The following is a 23,011-nucleotide window of genomic DNA, read 5'->3' as shown; positions in this document are numbered from 1 at the left end:
TCGTATTTTTTTTTTTTTTTTATACCTGAATCTCTTTCCTTGCAGCCTGCGGCTGACACCTTAGAGCAGGCCGAGTCACAACTCTGTCACGACACTGACCTCTAGTGTCAAGCCGGGTTGGGAAAAGTGAGGTGGGATTGCTTCGTCCTATCTGAGGGATGAAATCCTCTTCCGCAGTTGGGAAGGTTTAGCCTCCCAACGCCTGAAGCGGGGATTGGCCCGCAAAGGGCAGAGGTAGATTACGAGTCAGGGTAATGAGAGGCAAAGCTTTTTTTTTTTTTTTTTTTTGTCCGCCTCCATCACCAAGGAGAGGCTGGCCCAGTGGCAGCCTCACATTCCTGACGGGGGGGATTGTTACATCTTGGCCAATATGGAGGAGTGCGGGAGTGTGTTGCACTGCGGTAATCGGCATAATAGGGTCAGGTCTGCATTTAATAAACAATTAGCCATCTATAATAGATGAACGCAAGCTCCAAAGGCCCGGCCGGCCCCGGCGCCTGGGCCCCGGTCGCGGGAGTGAAACACAGCAGTGGCGGAGTAACCGGGGAGAGGGGAGGCGGGGGAATGAATAATGCAGGCAAGACGGCCATCACAAAACTGGCAAAAATGCGGCAGGAAGGTAGCGGGGCGGGGGGGGGGGCACCGGCCTCGTTATCGTCTGCTAATCGACCGCATCGTGTCCCCCGACGTCCCAAAATGGGGAAATAAAACAAGGCGACGACACGCCGGAATTTCTTCCGGGTCCTCTCCTTTGCCGCAAGGCCAAGGTCAAGTCGATAACGCCGGGTTAAAGTGTGTTAGAGTGTGTGTGTGTGTGTGTGTGTGTGTGTGTGAGTGAGACACCGGCCGGGGGCACGGCTGGCTCCTGTTGATTAGCATACGCAAGTGAAAAGATCCTCATTCGCTCAGTGTGTGTCTGTGTGTGTGTGTGTGTGTGTGTGTGTGTGTGTTAGTAGCCGGCAGTGTCAGGCAGGATCTTGCTGTCTAAAGTAACCCAAAGAACATCTTTCATTTTCTCGGAAGCGTGGTCCAGTTTAGTTTAAAATTCTGCCCCCCCCCCCAAAAAAAAAAAAAATTGTCATTTTGTCAAGTGGTTGCATAAAATCAAGTCATCTGAATCCAGATGCTTTTTTTTTTCGAGTAGGCTCGTTAGAAAAAAAAATTTGAGACTAACCATCATCTTAAAAATTCTATCTGGGTCCAAATGTTTTTTTTTTTAGATTTTTAGATTTAGGTAGATTTCATTAAAAAAAAGAAAAGAAAAAAAAAAGCAGAATTGGTAGTAAGAATTAATCCTGACAATTGATAGTGCAACTTCTGCCTATTGTAAAAAGTCTGTTTTATAAAACTCTCATTTTATCTAATGTGCCTTACTGCAAGCAGGGACATTCTTCACATGCACCCCAAAAAATAAATAGGACCATAATCCCCCCCCCCCCACACACACACACACTTTAATCTCAACACTGTAAAACACAGCAGCGATTTACTATACATTTCTCATCTGTCTTGACATCCTTTCAGCCTAACATTGTCCAGTTACCAAATCATGGAGCTTTTTCTTTCTTTTATTTGATTCTTTTTTTTTTCTTCCTTTCTGTGTCCGCTGTCCTTCCTTTCACCCCCAGCCCACACTGTGATTTAAAACACACACATACACACGCACTCGCACACAGAGCGCTGTTTTACGGCACAATAACACAAAGCACGAGCCGAGACACCTTAGGTCGCCCCGGCCCCATCTGTTGCACATCTGGAAGTGGTGCGCCACAACCAATAATTGCAAGTCAATTTGTTTGAAGTTATGTATCTGGCATCTGGCGCCATTCATTAAAAAAAAAAACTCTGGAAATCGCATTAATTTTATAGCATTTCGGAAAGGCCCAGCCACCCATTTGTGTTTTATTTTCTTTTTTTTGAACTGTAGTTCCATGAAGGGGCCATGCATGCTAGCTACATTTTATTTTTGCACGTGCCCCCTCTTTCTCCCCCCCTCCCCTCCCTAGCATCATGGGATGACTTAATGACCTTAACCTTTTGTGTCATAGCTTTACACATTTCCACCGTTAATGGGCCGGTTGAGAGGCAGGATATTGTTGTTTGTCACACATCTATGACTCACGGCCGGAAATAGATATGACGCGTGATGCTCCGCGGTTCTCGGTGTCATTATTTCCACTGGTGCTGCACCTAATTTGTGCATAAGATGTGTCATTCCGAATCCAGATGAGGGCCTTGAAGGTTGCTTTCGTGTGTCGTTGTGTGTCGAACGCGCGCCCATAGGCGGGAGGTGATGAAGTGTACGCCATGGCAGGCTCGACAGGTGAGAGCGTCGTCGTAGCGCCGGGGCGGCATCGGCGGGCGGACGCTCGGTGGCTGGCAGGGGCTCTGACAATGTCGTTTTGGTGACAGGACCATCTCGGCTGGGGGTGTGGGGGGGGTCATGGCATCCCATCCCCGTTTTAGATTTGTCACCGGAGTTTCCGAGTCATGATGTTGGACAGAAGACAGAATTTAGCTGGGAACTGTACCAAAAAAGACCTTTGTGTGTGTGTGTGTGTGTGTGTGTGTGTGTGTATACGTATGTATATATATATCTATATATAGATATAGATATATTTATCTGTATATATCTCTATATATAGTGTGTGTGCGTGTGAAATTTATCATATTGCTATTGATATGTTGGAAGAAGAAAAAAAAATCAAATGTGCACCCTGCTGTTGTCAATTGAGCGAGTGCCTTACACGGTGCATTGCTGCCACCTGCTGGTGGACTTCATGTAAGCAGCTCTTATGTTGTGCACAAATCCAAACAAAGTATTTTGTTGGAGCTCTTTTTTCAGCAGGTTTTAAAACATCCCCAAAGAGATGAATGACATCGGGTGCTCGCGTGTGAGCGTGAGTTGTGGTCGACAGCAGCGATGGCGTGCTGGTCGGTGTCGCTATCTGTTCTGCTTTTCGTCAAGTCACGTGCGATCAAAGAATTTGTGATATTTCTCAACTCTTTTAGTTTTTTTTTCTCTTACCCGTACTTTTTAATTGAACGTACTTCTGCCAACTTTATTCGCAGCTCATCTCGCAGGCAGCGGTGGCCGCTCTTTCTCGTCATTACGCGCGCTCAAGGGCTCATCAGCTGTCGCGCGACTCGTCTTTATTATCCACTTCCTCCATCTCGTCCTCGCGTTCCCAATCAGCCACCTTCGCTTTTGCCGCAAAACCTCCCACATCTAGTTTTGCACACTCATTTGTGCACCAAGCGTTTTTTTTTTTTTTTCAAAATGAAGCAAAATCAAAGATTGGAAGCCAATTGTATAAAAAAAAAATGGGGGTTTATTATAGTCTTCCCCACCCCTACTGTGAATAAAAAAAAAGTTGCATGTTAGATATTATACAGTGTATTGTAAATATATTTTATGAGTACACGGATTAAGCATGTATAAATATATATGTAAAAAAAAAATTAAAAAACGCAGAGAAAAGGCACAGTGTTAGGCATGACGGTGACGGCGTAGCTTAGACCAGGGACGGGCAACTGTCGTCCAATGCGGCCCCTTATTAGCCCTGATGAAAAATTGTGCCCCCCCACCCCCACCCACTGCACCCCACCACCACCCCTCCAGCATTGGAGTCGCCCATCCCTGGCGTGGACTGAATAAGGCACGTCGGAATCGCCCGAATTGGAAAACAAATAATAATAAAAACAGTGTGTGGGCGGGGTCTCGGCAGTTTTTTTGCAGCTCCTACAGTGTGACCCCCCCCCCAAAAAAATTCAGTTTCTCCCTTTTTCTTTCGTGCGAGTCTGTTTCTGCTCTTTGCGCGAGGCAGAGATGCCGTAAAGGTCGGGAGGTCCGCGGGCTGTACGAAACATACAGGAAAGGGAAGGAGGTCGCTCTTTTTTATGGGGGGGGGGATTAGAGGTCGTCGCCCTCCCCTGAGCTGAAGCTGCTGCGGCGGCTGCTGCCCTTAGACGTGGCCCGGGGCGAGCCGGACGACAGCAGCGGGTCGGCGCCGAACGGGGACAGCGCCTCGTCCATCAGGATCTGGTCCAGCCGCTGCTCGCCCTTGAGCGCGGCGCCGAAAATCTCGCTGAAGTGCGACAGCGGGTCGGAGAAGGCGGCGCAGCCGTCGGCGCCCGACGCGTGGTCCTGCGGGCCTGATGGCGCGGGGGCGGATATCGGCTCGAGGTAATCGCCGTTGGGGTCTTCCTGGTAGAGCGGGGGCTGCTGCGGGGCGTGAGGCGACGACTGCTGCTGCTTGAGAAGGTGCGAATTCAGCTCCGTCGTCACCAACGAGGTGGCGAGGTTGGGGAGGCCGTGCGCCCGGGCCTGGATCTCAAGTTCCTGTGGAGGAATTGAAACGCTTACCGCCAAACTCGGGGAAAATCCGAACGGCAGGCCGGGGGGGGGATGTGCGTTTTTTGACTGCTCTCCTCCCCAAATAGCTCGGATTCATGAAACGCAAATTCTTGCATTTGGTTTTACTTGTGGCTTCTTCTGGGCACGGATGAGGATGGGGAGCTCGGGTCAGGGTCACGGGGTCATGGTGCTTGGTGGCACCGTTGGTCCTCCTTACCTGAATCCGGAGGATCAGCCTCCTGTTGGCCTGCTCCAGTTTCTTCTGGCGACTCTCCAGCTCGCGAGCGTGCTGCTGCTCCTTCTGCAGCCACCTGATGTACTCCACCGAGGCCTTCAGGATGGTGCCTTTGTTCCAGCGCATGTCCCTGCACGTGCCAAAAAAGCCCTTCAAGATAACCTTTTTTTTTTTTTTTTTTTTTTCAAACTTATTCAATGCCAAGGACAGTTTTTTTTTCAATCCCAGCTACTTTATGTATTCAAAAAATTTTTTGGGGTGGGGGGGAGACGCGGTAGGAGAAAGAAGGAGCTGAATGAGTTAAACTGGGCTGTTTTTAACACGCCCCCCCCCCCCTTACCCCTGAGTCTTTTATGAGAAATGATGATTTACACGTGGCAATTATTCTTCCTTGGACCTAACATGGAAGTCTGAAAGGGGATTTTAATAGAATAATTAAGTAGCTACGTATGCGCTTCCTCTGTGTTTAAAATTAATCCTGGGGGGAAAAAAAGGTGAGGGAGGGGGGAGGGCGGGCTGAATTGGCAACTCAAAGGTGCGAGATTAGCGCCCGTCTTTTTCAAGGCAAGGTAGAGGAATTGTCCTCGTTCTGCAGGTGCGAGACCCCAATTGGATCAAAGTTAATCATCTCTTTTGATCCGCCGACGACCTCCCGTTTCAGCGCACGCTAGAGTTCAATTGCTCGAGATGGCCACCGGATTCAAATTCGACCCCCCCGGCCCATTCATGACCCATATGTCGCAAGTTCAAGCGCGGTTTCGATTGCTTTTTGAGCCGTTGGGAAGGTTTTTTTTTTGTTGTTGTTTTTGTTGTTTGTTTTTTTCTCATTTCGTGACAAGTAAAGCCACCTCGGCTTCGAACGATTGTCCGTTGACCAATCGGCTTGCTTTCGATCAACTCACGGGTCGTTTGACTTTGGTATGAGCGTCCCCAGCTCTTTGATCCTGTAGTTGATGTTGTATCTTCGTCTTCTTTCGACTGAAAATCAACAAAAAAAAGAAAAAAAAAAACAAGGGCGAGTTTAAGGTCAGTTGAGTTGTGAGTGGCCATTTTTTTTGGAGAGGGGGGGCGGAACCAGTGTGTGTGGACGCTCACTTAGATTGTGGTTGTCTTTTTTCTGCCGTTCCTTGGCCATGACCCGCGTGTCGTGCTCTGTCGAGACAAAGAAAAATGATAGCGCAGATGGATTAGCCACGCGGTTGATCCAGACAAAAAGCTCCAGTCAAGAGAGGCGCTCAGAACCGAGGCCGGCCTGAATCTGCCGTTTCCACCCGTGCGTTGGCCAGCTTGACCTCTCACACACACACACACACACACACAGAATGAATGAATGAGAGCCCAGTTTATCTCAAGCCGCATTTCTGCAGCTCATTGTGGCCAAAAAGTAAGCGCTTTTTTAGAAGGCCCTACTCGGCAATTAGGCAAATTTACGGCGGAGCGGCCTTGGAGAAGGGGCAAGAAAATGCCACCGCATTTAGATTTGAATTCACATTCTTCCAAATTACACAATTAGGGGATTGAAATTAGATTTGCCAATTTGTCTCTGTTGATTCAATCACGACAATTTGGTGTGTGTGTGTGTGTGTGTGTCTGTGCGCACATTGTCCCGCAATGCCCGCACGCCACTGCGTACTGTTTCCTAAATCGTTTAGGCCTCTATGCTTGATGCAGCATATTAATAAAACGCGTCTCATCGGGCCGAAGGTTTTTTTTTTTTTTTTTTTTTTTGTTTGTTTTTGAACCGAAAGGAACTCAAATTTAGAGCCAAATAAATGTGCGACGTCTCGAAGAAATCGTATGGGGCAGCTTATGTTGACCCCAGTGGCCACAACATTAGGTACACTTGAGATCCAATACAAGAGTACAATTTTTTTTAATTTTTTATTTTTTTATTTTTTTGTGGGGGGGGTCGTTGCGTTGGTGCACGTTGACCACCGGTGAAATAGTTTGTCGAGGCTCTGGTATGAGTTCATACCTGTGGATTCCCTTTTTACTGTGAGCTTTGTGGGGTTAGATGTGGGACTCAGTCCACCATTAGGGGGGTTCGTACCTTGTTCACCCCCATACACGTCCAGCATGCTGCTACTGAGGGACACCTGTCGCCAACAAAAGGGACACAAACAGGGGGTAAAAAATTATTTTTTTTTAAATCGCTGCCTCAAATGTGAATATCGTAGATGAAGACAAGCGGAAGCTTTCAGGAAAAATAGGCCAGCCCTCACCGCTCCTTGCAAGTCACTCGTACGAGATCCTACAAAGTGGATGAGCGCGACCTCTGTTCAGGCTTTATCACACCCCCCCCCCAAACCCCCCACCCCTGACCTCGTCTAATCCCCCATTTTCAAAACCCTTCCACCCCACACAGACGCGGGCTCTGTGTTGGAAATAGCATCCCGTCAGATGAAAAGGCCGAGCTGGGTCAACTGCACGGAACGGAGCCCAAACAGTTTTTCTACGGCTGTCGTTGCAAAAGTCCCCACCCCCGAAGAATTCCCAGCTGATTTGATCCACGGCGTCGTGCGAACGATTGGGGGGGGATAGTTTGAAGGAAGCGTGTCGGTCGAGAGGGGGGGGACAGAAGTGCATTTTTTTACCCCTTCGTTATCTCAACAGGATGGAAGAAGAAGGGCTGGGGGTGGGGGGGGCTTATCCCAAAAGATTCCAACAATTCACGATGTCTCCTCCCATTGTGACGGGACAGTACGTCGACTCCCGTACGCATTGCCCAATGTGTTGACATTGTCGCCAAACGGGTTGGACTAATAGTCCCATTCGCAGCAAGAACCCGAGGGAACCCTCCCCCCCCAACACAAAAATCTGCGTTTGATACCGACGAGCAAGGAGACCTTATCTCAGCCACCCCCAGCCTCTCACTCCCATTCCACCGTGGCAGTATCTTCAGGGCGAAGCTCCACGTCTCTTTATCAATCGGTCCGAGTCTTTGTCTGCAAACTTGGGGGTGGGGGGTTGATTGGCTTTGGCTGCATTGCCACGGCATCAGTCTCACGAGCCGCCCGGTGTCACGGTCGGAATCGACTTTGGAGGCTGGACTTGAGCGGACCCCGCCATCTTCTTGACTGATTGTGAGAACTCCTGCTAAGCCGAGATGAACTTTGACTCATCTCTCAAAGATAGCACCCCCGCCCTCCCCCCCTAAGGCCACACTACTGCCCCCCCACCCCCACACAGGCTGCCACCTTAGATTTCTGACTTAAAAGAAAAAAAAAAAGCAGAGGTTTTTTGGCCTTACTTACATTGTTTTGCATGAGGATGTTGGACTCCATGCAATCCAGGCCTCCATCTTTGAAGCCCGATTCGAGACTGATCAGGTCGTCAATCACTTCATCCATCGGGAACTAAAAAGAAAGCCAAACATGAGTCGCACACCGACGACCAACCGAGAATGCCGGCACCCAAAAGTGTCCGGAGGAGGGACTTCCCAACCAGCTCATCCCACGACAGAAAAATCTGAAGCAAGCGCGCGCGGCTTTTGTTATGGGAAAAAACATCCTCTGTTCTCAAACTCCCCCACGTGAGAGATGACAAAGTCTGAAGTCGTCGATGAAGTACTTCCGCCCGCTGTCGAAAACAAACCTTACCTTCTTATCTCAATCAAAGAATGTGGGAGGGAGGACTCAATCGCCGTCATAACCGCCGATCGGTATATTTTGAACGGCGCTGACGGGAAAATGTGTCACGGAGTGCGTCTTTGTCTCCCGCGGCGCTAATTTCACTTCCTCGGAAGACGAGCGAGCGAGCGCTTTCGTTTCTGCCGACGGCGCTTACCTCGCTGTCGTGGTTGGCCATGGCCATCAGGGCGCCGGGGCTGTTGGGGTCGTCGACGTTGCGCATGACGGGCACGGTGGGCAGAGGCTGGCCGGGGCCGTGGGGGTGGGGGTGGGGGCGGGGGTGGGCCGTCGACGAGGCCAACTTGGAGCCCAGCGTCAGGTACTGCTTGACCTGCTGGCTCTGATGGAGGTGGAACTTGGTGTTCTCCAGTTGGCTCTGGACCTGCGGACGGGACCGGGAACGTCAAAGTCGCGCAGGTGTCGCGGCTATCGCGAAAATGATGATCTCACTCGGGATGCGGAACTATTCGTGAGTCACGACTCGGTCACTTGTTTTTTGTTTTTTTTCCGCAGCCCAACAGCTGGGCTGCATTTTTCTCGTAAATCGACTCAGCTTGTTTTTTTTTTTTAATTCCGTTCCTTTTTGGAATTAAAAAAAAAACAACAGAATTCAAGTTGGACCGGTATCTCGTTTCGAGCTGCAAAAACAAACAAATTTTGGGGAGTTTTTGAGGGTCTTACGTTGGAAGCTCTGGTCGCATCCCGCATTTTTATTCCGTTCCTTTTTGAAATTAAAAAACAACAACAATAGAATTCAAGTTGGACCGGTATCTCGTTTCGAGCTGCAAAAACAAACACATTTTGGGGAGTTTTTGAGGGTCTTACGTTGGAAGCTCTGGTCGCATCCCGCATCGCGTAGTAGCCGCAGTCAGATAAGTGTGGCATTCTCAAAAAATCTTCAGATCGGGTTTGTCGGCGCGGAGCAGCGAGATAAGTTTAGGCATCCGAGTCTGCTCTCCTCTTGCTCTCGTGGCTCCGTGTTGACTCGGTGTCCTTCTAAAGGGCCCTAAGTGAACTCATTAGGCCCAAAGCCGGTGGGCGGGGGAGTGTGGGGGGGTGGAGGCCTTCATGTAGCGGAGCGCGACAATCACTTCAAACGACCGGCTGTCAGATCACCCCGGGTTTGATCACTGCGGGACGTCTGCCTTTAGCGTCTCTCGCTAATTCAGCGGGACCGCCCCTTTCTGTCCGAGCGGCCAATCGGCGTCTCGCTCCTGAAGTCCTTTTCTGCCTGCTCCAGGGGTTGCGGCGGCACAAATGAACCTTGTTCTCCGGTCGGGGTTTTAAATAACTCAACTCATGCCGTTTTTAACCAGCCTTTCTCAATCGCTCGCCACCGTCAATGGCGACCGCTCAGAACGATCGGTTCCGCCCACGGCGGCGTCAATAAAACCCATTTTGGGGGGGGGGGGGGGGGGGGGTCTCGGGCTATCATACGCCTGACGACTATTTCCAGAAGTCGTATGTCACCCGAAATGCGTCCTTCGATTCCCGACAATGCCGCTCACTGTTGTTAGCGTTCGGTCGCGCGGCTATTTTTAAATGATCTCATCTTGTGCGTATTGTAAGCAGCAGTTTGAAAACGTCATTGCGGTAGTCCATTGAAAGGTGAAAATTTAAAAATAAAAATAAAAATAAATCACATTGTATGAACTTACTTGAACTCTTTTGTCCACTTTTACCCATGACGGAAACCGGCTAATCGGTGATAAGAATCATTCCGTGCCCGCGTGACCCTTTGACTAGTCGAGTACCAGTCTGATAATTCCGAAGAGTTAAACTTTTGCTGTCCGTCACGTTGATGATTCTATATGGGGGGGGGGGGCCTCGAATGCTACACGTTGTTTGTGTACGACACGCAGGGAAGAATCATCTCCAAATAGCTCACATTTCAGGTCTGTTTGGCGTCTGTTCAGTGCAGGGCCGGATGTACTCTCGGATAGAGGGGCTGTTGGCCACCCCAAAATCGTCAACAATTTGCCTCGTCACCTTGAACAGAAATGTTTGATGAACGAGCGGGAAAATCCCGATGACTTTCTTAACTTGGCGTGTTTCAAAAACTTGAAGAATTTGAAAGTCACGCGGCCCTCAAACGCAAAGGTTTGCACACCCCTACCCCGCTCCCGTCAACATCTTATCCCGTATCGTCCCAATGCCACAATTAAAGTTCAAGTTGATCAAATGTCCCCCTTGAGAAAAAAAAAAACACTCGTTGCTGGTATTACCACAGATAAGCAAGCCTCTTGTCGGTTTGCAGAACAGATAGAACACAAAAGTATTTGGTTCCTCACCGGCCCACAAACAGAGTTCCTTAAATTGGCGCACAGACGAGAAGTTTCAGTTTCCGGAAGTCAAACGAAAGCGTTTGATTGATTTTTGTTTTTGCCCAAAACACAAAATGGGCGGCATCCGCCTCACCGAGAGCGTCCTCGCCGAGATACTCATCTTATCCGTCTCATCTCCCAAAACGAGACGCCGGTTGTTAGTCAATCTATTTTCTTTTTCCAAAGCTGCTGCGCGTGCACACACACACATGCATGCGCCTGTGTATGTGTGTGTGAGCTCACTGTTCTGGTTTGCCATTGCCTTTTTCACTACTGTAAAATGACGGGAGATGCGCTTGTTATCCACTTAAAGGAATCTGATTAGATTGGAGAGGTTATGGCGCTTCAGTCACTGAATCTGAACTCCACAATGGCGCGTCTGTGCAAGTGTGAAGAGGCCATGCCAGAAGATTATCAATGGCCCTACACACACACACACAAGCAGGCACACTCGCACGCATGCATGCCACGCACACACTCACGGAGACAGCGATGGGAGAAGAATTCAATCCATCCTAGCCCGAGTTTGGGAAATTTTTTTCTTACCCCCCCCAGCAATTGTTTGGTTTGAGACACTTGAGTGTTTCTCTTGGGGGATGCTGAGATGTGTTTGGCACCTGCTACAACAAACTCTTTGAAGCTGCTTGAAGGCGCACCTCGGATATTGATGTCAGTCACTCACGTGCATTGGGCGGTCCATAGTTGGGGGTGGGGGTGGGGGGGTATTTTATCTTAGTTATTTATTTATGTATTTGCATTCAGTCACTGAAAAGTAGTTTCGTTTTTTTTTGTAGCCAAAAGACAACCCAGACAACACAGTTAAAACAAGGGGGGCGTGGGATGGGGGGGGGGGCTGACTGGAATGTCGCAAAGCTCGGGGGAAGATTAGATTCAGAAGAATAATCTGGTTTAAAAAAAAAAAAATCGTCCAAACTGAGCGGATGTTAGTTGGCGGGGAAATTAGTCAATTTGAATTGTAATTCTTTTGAAGTACAATTCAAGTCTCTTTTTTTTTTCGGTTCATTTTTATTTGAATTTTATTCTAACTTTGGTCGGATTCAGGTAAATTCTATCACCACTGTGTTTTTTCGTTCATATGCAGCCAATTCTGTCCATGTCCTATATATAAGCGACCCCCAAAGTGCAGTGAAATACTTCCTAATTTTGATCACTTGATAGGATCGAGTTATTCAATCGACAGTGAATTTCGCGCACGAAACGGCTCAGTGGTCCTCGGTGACATAACCAGGCATGGCAAAATCGGGCACGCGGATTCTGATTCCGCGTCACGTGTATCACGGCCAGTTTGCCCGAAAACATCCGTACCGCCCACGGGAGGTCAGACGGTGCATGAAGTGAATTTCTGTCCGTCCGTCCATCCGTGGACTGAGGTGAAATCAACTAACCACTGCTCTCAAAGGCCAACGCGCATGCCGATTGTAGCCCCCCCCTCAAAAAAAGTGGTTGTGCAAACAAAGTTTCAGTCTTGCTCAAGTTCTCGTTTCACTTCAGAAAAAGAAAAAAAAAATCCAGCTGCTTATGAAAGACGGGCCGACGTGAACGCGCCGTGGATAAACCCGTTAGGGCAGGGGCGTCCACACGTGTTTCTATCACGAGCGACAGACAGCATCGTTGTTTTTGTTGCCCTCAGAGGGCCGCTTTTGAGCGCATCATGGCGATGGGCGTAGCGGAATGCGAAAAAAGAAAAAAGGCACTTCAGATTTGCCGCAGTAAGGGAACCGAACGCCAAGCGCAACTGCATCGCCTTGCAATCAAGTAGCCAATCAATGAAAGCTTAATCAATGAAGTGATTTCGAGTACCATCACCAACCAAAATACACATTCATCATTTGTTCTCTCTTTTTAAGACGTGAACGTTCTGGTCAACAGTCCAAAATATGATTTTAGAGGCTGAGCTGCAGTGCGTTTGGAGTGGAAATGTGGCCAAAGCTTCCCTAATTTGTGGCCAAAGCTTCCCTAATATGTGGCGCGTTGTAGCCGACTGTTTCTTCAGTTCAGAAATAAATTAATACATCCATAATACATAAATAAAGGATATCTTATCTGATCTTATAAATAATCAGAAAAGTCATGTACAGTTACACGCCTAATAATCACGTCATTGTAGGGCACGACTGATGCTGATTCCGATATTTTGATATCAGATAACCGATTAATCGTCTGATTAACATTTATGCAGTCCTTCGTGCTTACAACAATCAAGGCATGCATGACAGGCAGAACATTGGACAATGCTTTGCCCGTTAGTATTTGTTGAGCTTAAAATTGCTCAGCTGAATGTTTTTTGGGCTTTTTTTCTGATTTTGGGGAGGAAAATGTTTGAATGTCATTAAATCAGCCAGCCAAGTCATCAGTCAGGCCTGAATTCAAATTAAAACGCCGCATTTGAATGTCATCGCCAGTAGGGGGTGTGCAGCGCGCCGCAAATGGGACGCTTCGATCCGATTCTCAATGCAACGGCGTACGATACGATTCAAGGATGTCAGAGGTTTTCAACTGTCACCATTCGGTTCGATTCCGCGGGATCGCGATTCGCTTCGATACGGTACGGCTAACAGATCTCCGAAAATGATTTTGTTTTCCGATCTGGCCCCTTTTCTACGTGAGCTGAAGGAGGTTAGGATTCATTTCCGTACGATGAGTCAGCCGTCGATGACTTTATCTTGAAAGCGGACACGCCGGTCTCGTTTCTACTGAAGGTGTGAGCCGCGAACGCAAGCCTGATTTCACGACCCCCCTATCCCCCATTCCCCTCCCTTCCCCAACGCACTTGCGCCGTCCTACCTGCAGCAGCTGAATCTCCGTCAGAGTGACCACTTTGACCACGCAACGTCGACTCATGGCGCCCACGGACTCTCCCATCGCGGGGTGGGAGGGTTGGAAAAGCGCAAATCTCGGGAGGGAGCCGATCTGTCGGGGCTTAGCGGGGCGAGAGAGAGAGAAGAGGAAGAAGAAGACGAGGACCCGCAGTCTCCTTCCTGAGCTTTGCAGAAATATCGGCGAGGAAACGAAGGCATGACACATCAGCTTATTTGGGGGAGCTAAACGGGCCGCTTCTTCCTCTGGGCGCGTGCGCGTTTGTGTATGTTAGAGGAAAAACCTGACAGAAGCAGAACCAGTGGCGGCGGTTGGGCCTGCGTGCGAGCGAGCGACATGCTAATAAGTTGCTTCTGCGCGCACATGGCCACACTTTTCCTTCCTCCAGAAAATTCAGCACATTCTGCCAGGTTATCTCCATGACAGCCGCTTCCCTTGTTGGGCCTTTTTTTTTTTTTCCCTAGCAGCCAAATAAATGCCATTGGAAGTTGTACACGCTTTCGGAAAAAAAAAAAATGATGTGGTTCAGTCCAACCCGAACAGTTAGCGCTTTTGAAAGCCGCGACACGTTTTGAGCTAACGTCCGCAACCGGCTGCATTTGCTCCACACACGGAGAAGCTCATTAAAGCCCCCATGCGCGTCCATCGCAGCATTATTTTAGCCGCCGTGACCAAAGGTCGCCATCTGAGGCTCGTGTTTTCCCACGCGTGTCCACGTGACCGCCGCTCGGCGCCTGACGCTAGCTCACGTTTTCTTGTACTCGGGCCGATTTGTTGCCGTACCCTTCAACAGGAGGCGCAATCGGGATTTTAGTCAGCCCGTTAGAACGTGCCCGACGCGTCGTCGATAGCTACCGCTAGCCACACACCCCCACCCCCCAGCCACTTCGTCTGTTGTACTTCCCTTTTGGCTTTTAATAGCCATCCCAAATCAATCGCCGGTGAAAATCCCAACTCCTTGGCGGGCGGGGTGGGGAGCCACAAGTTGCTCACCTTTGTTAGTGGCCCGGCACGCGCGCCATGTTTAAAACATCGCACGGCGCACCTCGTAACGGCCGGCCCGGCTTCTGAGGCCTTGGCATCAAAGTGCGGCTCGCACATCTGAGGACTGTTTTATCATCGCTCGAAAAGGAATGCGTAATGGACACGCGGCGCCGCTGCACTTCTAATGATGCCCCGTATGAATTAAATATGGCGGACGTTTTCGGCGGATTACATGCAGGGGGGGGGGAACTGGCCGCGCTTATGGCTAATATCCCAATCAGGAGAATTCCAACAGGTTTGCCGACTCATCCTAACTTTTAACCCTCCAATTTTGTCGCGTTGCGGGAACTGAAATTCCGATGCATTACCGATGATGCTAAACACAATCGAGCTGGATCTTAAACGCCCTTACCTGCACTATTTTATGATCGGGCGCGCCACCGTCGGATTCAAGACGAGCCACTGGTGTTTAAAATCAACTGAAAGCCACGCCGCTCAGCCGGGGAACAAAAATATCTTTTGTCCGCCCGTTAATCCGTGATACAATATTGCCCCTGTCATATCCTTCGTTACGGTCTGATTTGTCATGAGGAAATGACATTAAAGGAGGAAAGTTTTTTTTCCGGTGCCGAGCAGGCAGCCAGGATCTCACTTTTTGTGATTTCTTTTGCTGAAGTGAATTGCTGGCATGCATGCATGCAAAAAAAGAAAGAACAATCTTGCACCTCCGATTGTACCACTAAAGATAATTTTCCCCAGTGTGGGACAAATAAAAGATATCTTAATCTTCAAAATAAACACGAGCGAAGTGAAGATGCGTGCGGCACCAAGTTGATGTGATTAGTCAAATGGAATAATACAATTTTTGCAACTAAATCGATTTAGGCGGCTATTCTCGCAAGAGCTCCGTGTGCTGGAAGACGCGTAGGGGAGGCGTGCACGTGCCCAAAGCTGCATGCGCACGCCACCGCCGCGGCTGACTCCGCTACATCAGCGGAGAAGAATTTCTTACCTATGCCGCTTAGCCTGAAATCTGCTAGCTTAAACCTCATGCTAACATAGTCAACGATATTGCCGTGTAAAGATATGAAAGTCGTCACAACCTTTATCCCATGCCGTATATAACATGACGATATGATCGTTGGCAATTCCACTGAATCCAAAGTAGAACTTTCAAGTGCGATTCTGTAAGGAGCCAACATTAGGGGTAGAGTGCCTCGTTGTTCGCGCTTTGAGAAATGATGTCTGAGTGCACGCGTGATTCGATATTAATGTTGCTAAAGAGGGGCGGAGACTGCGTCTCGATTGTGTTTGAGGAGAGCCAGAGTAAAACTTGCAAGCGGCCCGTGCGAGAAAGTTGAAAGGAGACGAGTGCAAGAGACTCGGCGGATGAGGTAATGAGAGACGAGGGAACCTGAGCAGATTCAAGCGCACTTCCCGGATGTGCCCTCTGACTCGTGTTGTCAAATGTGCCAACGAGCAGTGAGCGCAGAGAAAGACCAAAACTGCAGTTGGGAGCGCATCAACACTCTTTGATGACTCTTTGAATCATTGGAACCACAAAAAAATTCCCATCGATGTCTGAACTTTGAAGCTTAATACAACATCAAATGGCTCATCCTAAATGCATTTGTGAAGGCACTGTTCAAAAGCTTTTTTGGCGGGCTTATGTCGATTTCACCCCACCCCACCCCGCCTGCCCTCCCGCTCCACTTTTAACTCGATTGTGGAAAATGAAATAATGCAATTGCTTTTTAATGAGAACTAAGCAGAAAATGAGATCAAGCTTTGACCTTACCCGAACCAAATATCGTTCGGTTTGTTCTATGGATACAAAGAGCGGCTTGTCCTTTGCACCGCTCGGCTCGCCATCCAAACTCCAGGGTTGAAATTGAGTCCCGATTTTTTTTTGTCCATGCATTTCATCATCATGACCGATGATGAAAAATGAATGAGAGAAAAAAAAACAAAAAAAAACAATGGCAATGTAATGAGCTGTAATCACAGGGACACTGCCATCTAGTGGCCTGGCATGCATACTACAACTTGATCAGCCAAAGTTTCAGAGGAATGATTGAGATTGCTGTAATTTCAAGATATGTTTGAGGGGGGGTCGAAGTGCCACTTTTTCTCTTATTGCTCGTGTGATTTTTGGAAAGGTGATGGGGGGGGGGGGAGTTTCGTCTCTTTGCTTTTACGCCGCACATGGGTTCCTTTTAGGAGAACGCTCGTGCCTGTGCGCCAATATAGTTGAGAAAACAACCCGGAGTAACCTCAAACTTTCCTTCTCATCAGTCATTTCATAAAAAGATGTACGCCATTTACATATTTGCGCACTTCACCGCGTCTCCTTCTCATCTGGCCTGCCTTGATGCTCGTCTCCGCCGCGCTCTTGATGGGCTTTGCCCGCCGTCTATCTCTTCATCTGCGCTTACACCTGCGCGAGGCTAACGTGAGACGACGCCGATCTTTTTCATCGCAGCGGGGAGCCCGGGAGACCAAAAGCCTCACTTAAAAGGCGCGTTTCAGGGTATTAATTGCTTGACATGGCTCACCCAGGTATGGGAAACCTTGCATGTGCTGCAATTAACACAGACTGAAATACTTTGACGTCTGAACAAATCACGCGCGCGTCGGGCACGCATAGTTGTGCCAAGTTAGCGGGGGGCGGGGAGAGGAGTCAAAAAGTGGACCTAAGTAAATGCAATCCTTCAAATGATTACCAAAGCCAAACTATTCTGTGAAAAAAAAAACTCGTAAAGAAAAAGTAAAGTACTAAAGTGACATCAGTTCGCCCCCCCCCCACCCCCTCCCGAGCGTGTACGTTAAATCGGCAAAGACGTGTCCTGGGATTAAACTAGATATTTTCATTTCTACTACAACAAGATGTTAAATATTGAAAACAATGTCAATTCAATTCAGGAATCGGTCCTCAAAAAAAATAAATACAGATGCAAATACTGCATACAAGGATAAATCCAAACATTCAAAAGTTCCAAAACTGTATTTTTGAACAATGTCTAATCTGTATTTTTTATATTAATTCATCATTCTTAAAAAAAAAAAATGCTTTTGCCCAGAAAAAAAATACTTTTTTTTTAATGCATAATGATAATTATCAATATTATTTGTCGATCAGCGCCAGTCAGTCGAGAAACTTTAGGATGGAAATCAATTCGATACCACTCTGGATCCAATTAAATTAGAATCCCCACAAAAAAAATTAAAATAAAAAAATAAAAACAATGGCGCAAACCCAACAGCGGCGATGTACGACAAAGCCTCGTCAAGTTTGACATTCAAATGATGAAAAATCATGGCGGCCAAAGCTACTGTTGCCCGCTAGCATCTGCGCGGCAGCTTCTCTCTTCTGCCTATTTATGCTCCAGTCGCGTCTGTCGCCTGCCGCGATCTTTTCAGCACCACTCAGGCATGACGCGCAAACAGCGCAGGAGTAAAAAGTGTCGCGGTCACCCACCTGCCCGTACCAGTTATATTCCAGCATCGTGTCAGCAAGGAGCCTCGGCCTCGAAACGCGCGGCGCCGCAATGCTAGCTCCTGAAACGGCCGCGCGGAGAAACGCGGTCCCGGTCGGCTTGCCGAAGCTTTCGGCGCTCGCCCGTGTCCGCGTGCGCCCGGCCGGCTCTGATTGGCAAGCCCGGGCCGCAGAATTTGGGCACTCCCAGAGCTTCTGACCTGTTGATAATGAACCTGAACCCATTATTTTGAGTCAATGAATTGAAAGAAATCGGGCAAGGAATGAAAGCCGCCGGGCCAATTAACGGCATTCTTGGATGTATTACGCCGAGAGCGCCGCTCGGGCGGACCACTTTACGCCTTTTTGTCTTGATCCCCTCTGTTATTCATTCATTATTCCGAGCGGGGTCGGGGCGGGGTCACGTGGCCGAACCGTGCGAGGCGTCGCTGTCTCTCGTTGGCCAGGATGGCACGAGAGAGGGGGGGGGGGGGGGGGGGATGAATTAAACTGTCAATTGGGCGGATGGGAAAACGCCGCCGGGTGGATTCGGTACAACGAAGGCCTGGTCAGGTTACGGAAGGCCCTGCCACCCCTCCCCCCCCCCCCCCTCCAGCCCCATGTCAGACCTCATTATTTATGCTGACGATCGTACGACGGCGCATTTTCCCCAACGACCCAAAAGACGCTTTTTGCTGCCGACTTTGGCACCGGCAGCGGCTCCTTTTTAAGATAAGATAAGATAAGATAAGATATCCTTTATTCGTCCCACAATGGGGCACGTCCGTCCGCCCCGCATGAAGCCGCCCGGGTTCCCAGAACTACAGAGGCGAGTTTGTGCATATGGATTCTTCACAGTCTGAGCCAGTTGTAACGGGCCATTGGCAACGCATTGCTCAGTTGAGGTCACATGTGCGGGACACAGGAAGAGGAGCAGCGACGTTGACCTTTCAACCGCGAGCTGCGCTTAGCCGTGTTTCTTAATCGAGACTGACGTTCAAAAAGCGGACGAGCAGGAAACAAAGGGAAATTCAATCTCGCCGAGCGATAGCGGACTAATCGCGTTAGGAAAATATGTCGTCTGTGATGTCTTGAATGTGATTATGAGATCGACGGCGTATCGCGGTTTGATTCTCCACTTTGAGTCCCTTTGTCTCATTCATGGATGGATTGTTGTCATTTATTTATGGATGCTCTGATTTTGGCACAATTCGTACTGTTCAGTCCGAGGACTTTTTTTTTTCTTTTTTTTTTTTTTCTTTTTTTTTTTTTCGTCTGCCTGCCTGACTTCTGAATGCAACCGGAAAATAAGATTGGCTTTCCTAATTCTGCACAGTGTCTCGCAGTAGCTCTCAGTCAAATGATGATAGCGCCCCCTACGCCGGACTCACTGACGGCACCCAGGAAGCCCAAATAAGGTCAGAAGATCTCTTTCCTCCTCCGTTTTGTCTCTCCGACGCCTTAAAGTATGCAGCCGTGGTTATTTTTCATTTCCAAATGTATTTTTTTTACATGAGTAAACAAACACAAACACGCGAGGGGGTCCCTGAATACCACTTATGTGAATCTTGTACACCCTCCCGCCCCACTCGGAGTTTATCAAGCCCGCTGCCCCCACCCCCACCACCCCGCGCCCCACACACGCCTCCTCGTAAACACCGAACCCCCGAACCAGCATGGAACCTCAAGCAGGTCCCACTTGACCACCGCCACCATTTTGGACCCTCCACGCATCGTCCCTTTTCCCGCCCCCTCCCTCCCTCCCGACTCCCTTTTGAATCCTATTAGTCTGTGAACATAGTTTAACTGAAAAAGACTGTCGAGTTCACTCAATTTGGCCTAATAGGATTAAAGGATGCCGGTATGGGCCGGGAGTTTTCAAACGGCGGTGGAATTTTGTTGCGGACACCTGCTCCATCCGCGGCAGTAATCTCACCGAAGCTGATGGAGGATGCGGAGGCTTTGGCCACGCCCACCTTGGAGATCGCTCAACTGACGGAACGCACATCCATCCTCGACGTCTTTTGAGTTTGACATTCTTGTCCCTTTCGTGCATCTGCTCTAATTGCTCTCTCGCAAGTGTGCTCCCCCCCCCCCCGCCATATCATCTTGGGCCGTTTCAAATCTTACATTCCATTAGGAATAAGCGCTCCAACAAAAAAAAAAACAGCTGTGAGCGTGTAACTTCGTTTCACTAACGATGCATCTTCAATTTTTTTTTTTTTAATGCGATGTGCCCGAAAGGGCGCGGAATGATAATCTTCAGCCGTGGTTTTGACCGCGGTGCTGACAACGAGGCCGCAGGCTCAAACGGGGGCTGCTCCTCCCCAGTCTTCCCCCATGGATGTGGTACGCAGTCACCTCACAGCAGTTTTCCATCCCGGTGGTCTCTCTGTGTATCTGGACCCCGTGAATAGCTATCTTGGTGGCCTTGGACCCCCCCGCCTCCAACACCCTTCCAGGCTCTACCACCTCAGCCACTGCGAGGGATTATGATATGTTTCATCCAGAAGTGGCCCTGTGTGTGTGTGTGTGTGTGTGTGTGTGTATGTGGGGGGTTGGGGGGGGGGGGGGTCTCCTTATGTGCCACCACTTTAGGAAGGGTGAAGGGTGAACTGTGGGTCGGCGATGCGTGCGTGAGACGCAGTGTAGTCAGAAGGGCAGTATTCAAACTCAGCCAATTAGTGGTGTGTTTTTTTTTGGGGGGGGGGGCAAGCATTTCATTTTCCCCTCGCGTTTTAGGAAAAGAATGACTTGACCGATTGCACTTCAGGGGGGAAAAAAAAAACCGAGGTGTTTGTTTTCCAGACCTTTTGTTGGTGGCACCAGTTCCTACTTCCATTGCGTTGCTTTATTTAGATGTTTCTTTTTTTAGAGGTGTGCTTAAAAAGCGCAGAATGGCCCCCGTTGTCCCCACGGGAACTCGGGTCAGCAGCTAGCTCAGAAGACAATTTGGGATGGAGGCTTGATTTCATTAGCTAATTCAATTGACAGTATGCTGCGCATGCCAGATAGTTGAGGGTTAGGAATGACGGGCATTTATTTATTTATTTTGGTGGGGGGGGGGCTTGGACGTGCATGGCTTAAGATTGTTTTGTTCCAGCTCACCATATGGAGCAAAATATTCCGTTTCTTCTTGTTTGTTTGTTTGTTACGTGGCTATTTTTAATGTTTCCTGTGTGTCTGCAGACCCCCACCCCCGCCCCCACCCAGACTCATCCATTCTGGTTCAGAGAGTCCAATTGGGTGGTCGGAACCGGACGCCATTGCCCGCATTGTCTCACGCGTGTCCCCTCCACCGCGCTCAGTTAGCCTTCCAAATGACTTTGCTTTTCTTCTTAACTGCCGTGTGCCTCGTCGTGCAGTCCGGGCAGGACACGGTTGAATTGGTCGCAGAAAACCTGGGTTTGTCCCACGGCCGCCGATGACACGCCGACCGCCCGCCGTGACTTACAGGCTCGACCGCAGATCTTAACGCAACAAACCGCTGCTTGTCCCAAGCGTAGCAAAGACGTTTACTTGTGGTGTTTTTTTTTTTTTTTTTTTTTTAGACCTCAAAGTGACAGCCCAGCGTGCCGGGCTAGAAAATGTTCTTCTGCCGGTCTTGTTTTTCAAAAACGTTTTTTTTACCTGATTTTTTTTTTTGGGGGGGGGGGGGGGTTGGTGGGGGGACTACTCAAATTGTTTCTGTATCCTTTTTATTCTACTCTAAGCCACCATTTTTTTTTTGTTTGCTTGGCATTTTGAGCATTTTCCATGCTCAAGCCAAAGCCGTTGCACCCGAGCGTATTCTCATCCCCATCCTCTCCCCCTCCGGAACGGGGGGGCCGCCTTGTTCCTCCAGGCTCACACAACCACACACTCGCCGCCGCAACTTTAGCACATGAAAGACCTCCCGGAGAAGCGAAAGGCATCACGCAACAGCGCTTTGAAGTCTATCAGTCGGCCATCTGCACGTCGGCATGTTTTCTCTTCCTCCTCCTTTACAAATCCGATTCATATCGGCCGTCTGGATCTTCATCTTCTATTCCCTTCTCGCCGTGGTCAGTCTGGGAGTCATTTGGCGCTTTTTTTTTTCCGCCGGCGCTCCCTCATCCCAAGCCAGGCTCAATTTTGCATCAAAGCAGTAAAATAGAGCAGATCTGCTGCTTTTCATTCCCAATGGCAGCCACTGTTGCACCGTTGCCCAAATCCATGCCCCGATGCATGCAAAAGAAATTGCAGCGTCGACGGTTGTCAGCTACATTGTATAGGCTAGTCAGGGAATGGTGCTCCACACCCCCCCGACACCCCCCCGATGGACGACGGTGTCCCACATTGCATATATAAATCAGCATGTATTGTATTGTATTGTATATTTGTCATATTTCCAGGGGCGGCGCTACGTGGTGGCCAGGGGTGGCCACCGCCCATCTTGGGGCAAAATGTTACTGGGGGCGTTGCAGCTCATGAGGTACACCAGCAAAATCTCTTGTACTGTATTTTGTTTTCATCTGCCGCTGTTGTGATTCTATTTTTTTTTTTTTTACATACCTTCCATGTATTTGGGGAGGAGTACAGCCCAGAAGATTGTAGAGCGCTGTAGGCGCCGTTGTAGGGACAGCGAGCCCGCAAGCCACAGCTGGGGCCACTGGGCCATGCGGCGCAGAACTGCAGGAAGCTGCGTGGCTGCGCTCCAGAGTTCCACAAAGCCTGTCGGGCATCTCGCCGGCTGATCATCTGCTGCTCGTCTGGGCCCGATGGGAACATCTCTGAAAATGGACAGTGGAAGAAATGTAACGCAATCCCTTGATTGTCTTTTCTTTCAACCCGAGATGATCGCCGGCCTTATCATGTTGGTTAGCGGGGCATTCATTCATTCATTCATTCATCTTCCGAGCCGCTTGATCCTCACTAGGGTCGCGGGGGGTGCTGGAGCCTATCCCAGCTGTCTTCCGGCAGTACTCACACTCACACCTAGGGACAATTTAGAGTGTTCAATCAGCCTGCCATGCATGTTTTTGGAATGTGGGAGGAAACCGGAGCACCCGGAGAAAACCCACGCAGGCACAGGGAGAACATGCAAACTCCACACAGGGAGGCCGGAGCTGGAATCGAACCCGGTACCTCTGCACTGTGAAGCCCACGTGCTAACCACTGGACTACGTTAGCGGGACATGTTAGCGGCTA

General features: G+C 49.3%; 1 protein-coding gene across 5 annotated transcripts; it reads right to left on the bottom strand.

Moving 5' to 3' along the window:
• Positions 1 to 3,317: 3,317 nt before the first annotated feature.
• tfec (transcription factor EC) lies at positions 3,318 to 22,626 on the bottom strand. 5 transcript variants are annotated; one of them, XM_052055285.1, is made up of 8 exons: positions 22,376 to 22,626; positions 8,379 to 8,603; positions 7,847 to 7,948; positions 6,568 to 6,688; positions 5,688 to 5,744; positions 5,495 to 5,570; positions 4,575 to 4,722; positions 3,318 to 4,342 (listed from the first exon to the last, which is right to left on the bottom strand). In XM_052055285.1, exons 1-8 carry the CDS (start codon positions 22,589 to 22,591, stop codon positions 3,914 to 3,916), a joined length of 1,374 nt encoding a protein of 457 aa, XP_051911245.1. In that variant the 5' UTR covers positions 22,592 to 22,626; the 3' UTR covers positions 3,318 to 3,913. The 5 variants fall into 5 exon arrangements, with proteins under 5 accessions (XP_051911245.1, XP_051911244.1, XP_051911246.1 ...); XM_052055284.1 differs by lacking the exon at positions 22,376 to 22,626 and adding an exon at positions 13,351 to 13,683; XM_052055286.1 differs by lacking the exon at positions 22,376 to 22,626 and adding an exon at positions 13,351 to 13,680 and having other exon boundaries at positions 6,643 to 6,688.
• Between the last annotated feature and the right edge of the window lie 385 nt (positions 22,627 to 23,011).

This window comes from Hippocampus zosterae, chromosome 21 (genome assembly GCF_025434085.1).
Source record: "Hippocampus zosterae strain Florida chromosome 21, ASM2543408v3, whole genome shotgun sequence".
Lineage (NCBI taxonomy): Eukaryota > Metazoa > Chordata > Actinopteri > Syngnathiformes > Syngnathidae > Hippocampus > Hippocampus zosterae.
The sequence above is the reverse complement of the archived record's forward strand: the minus strand, read 5'-3'. Positions and strand labels throughout refer to the sequence as shown.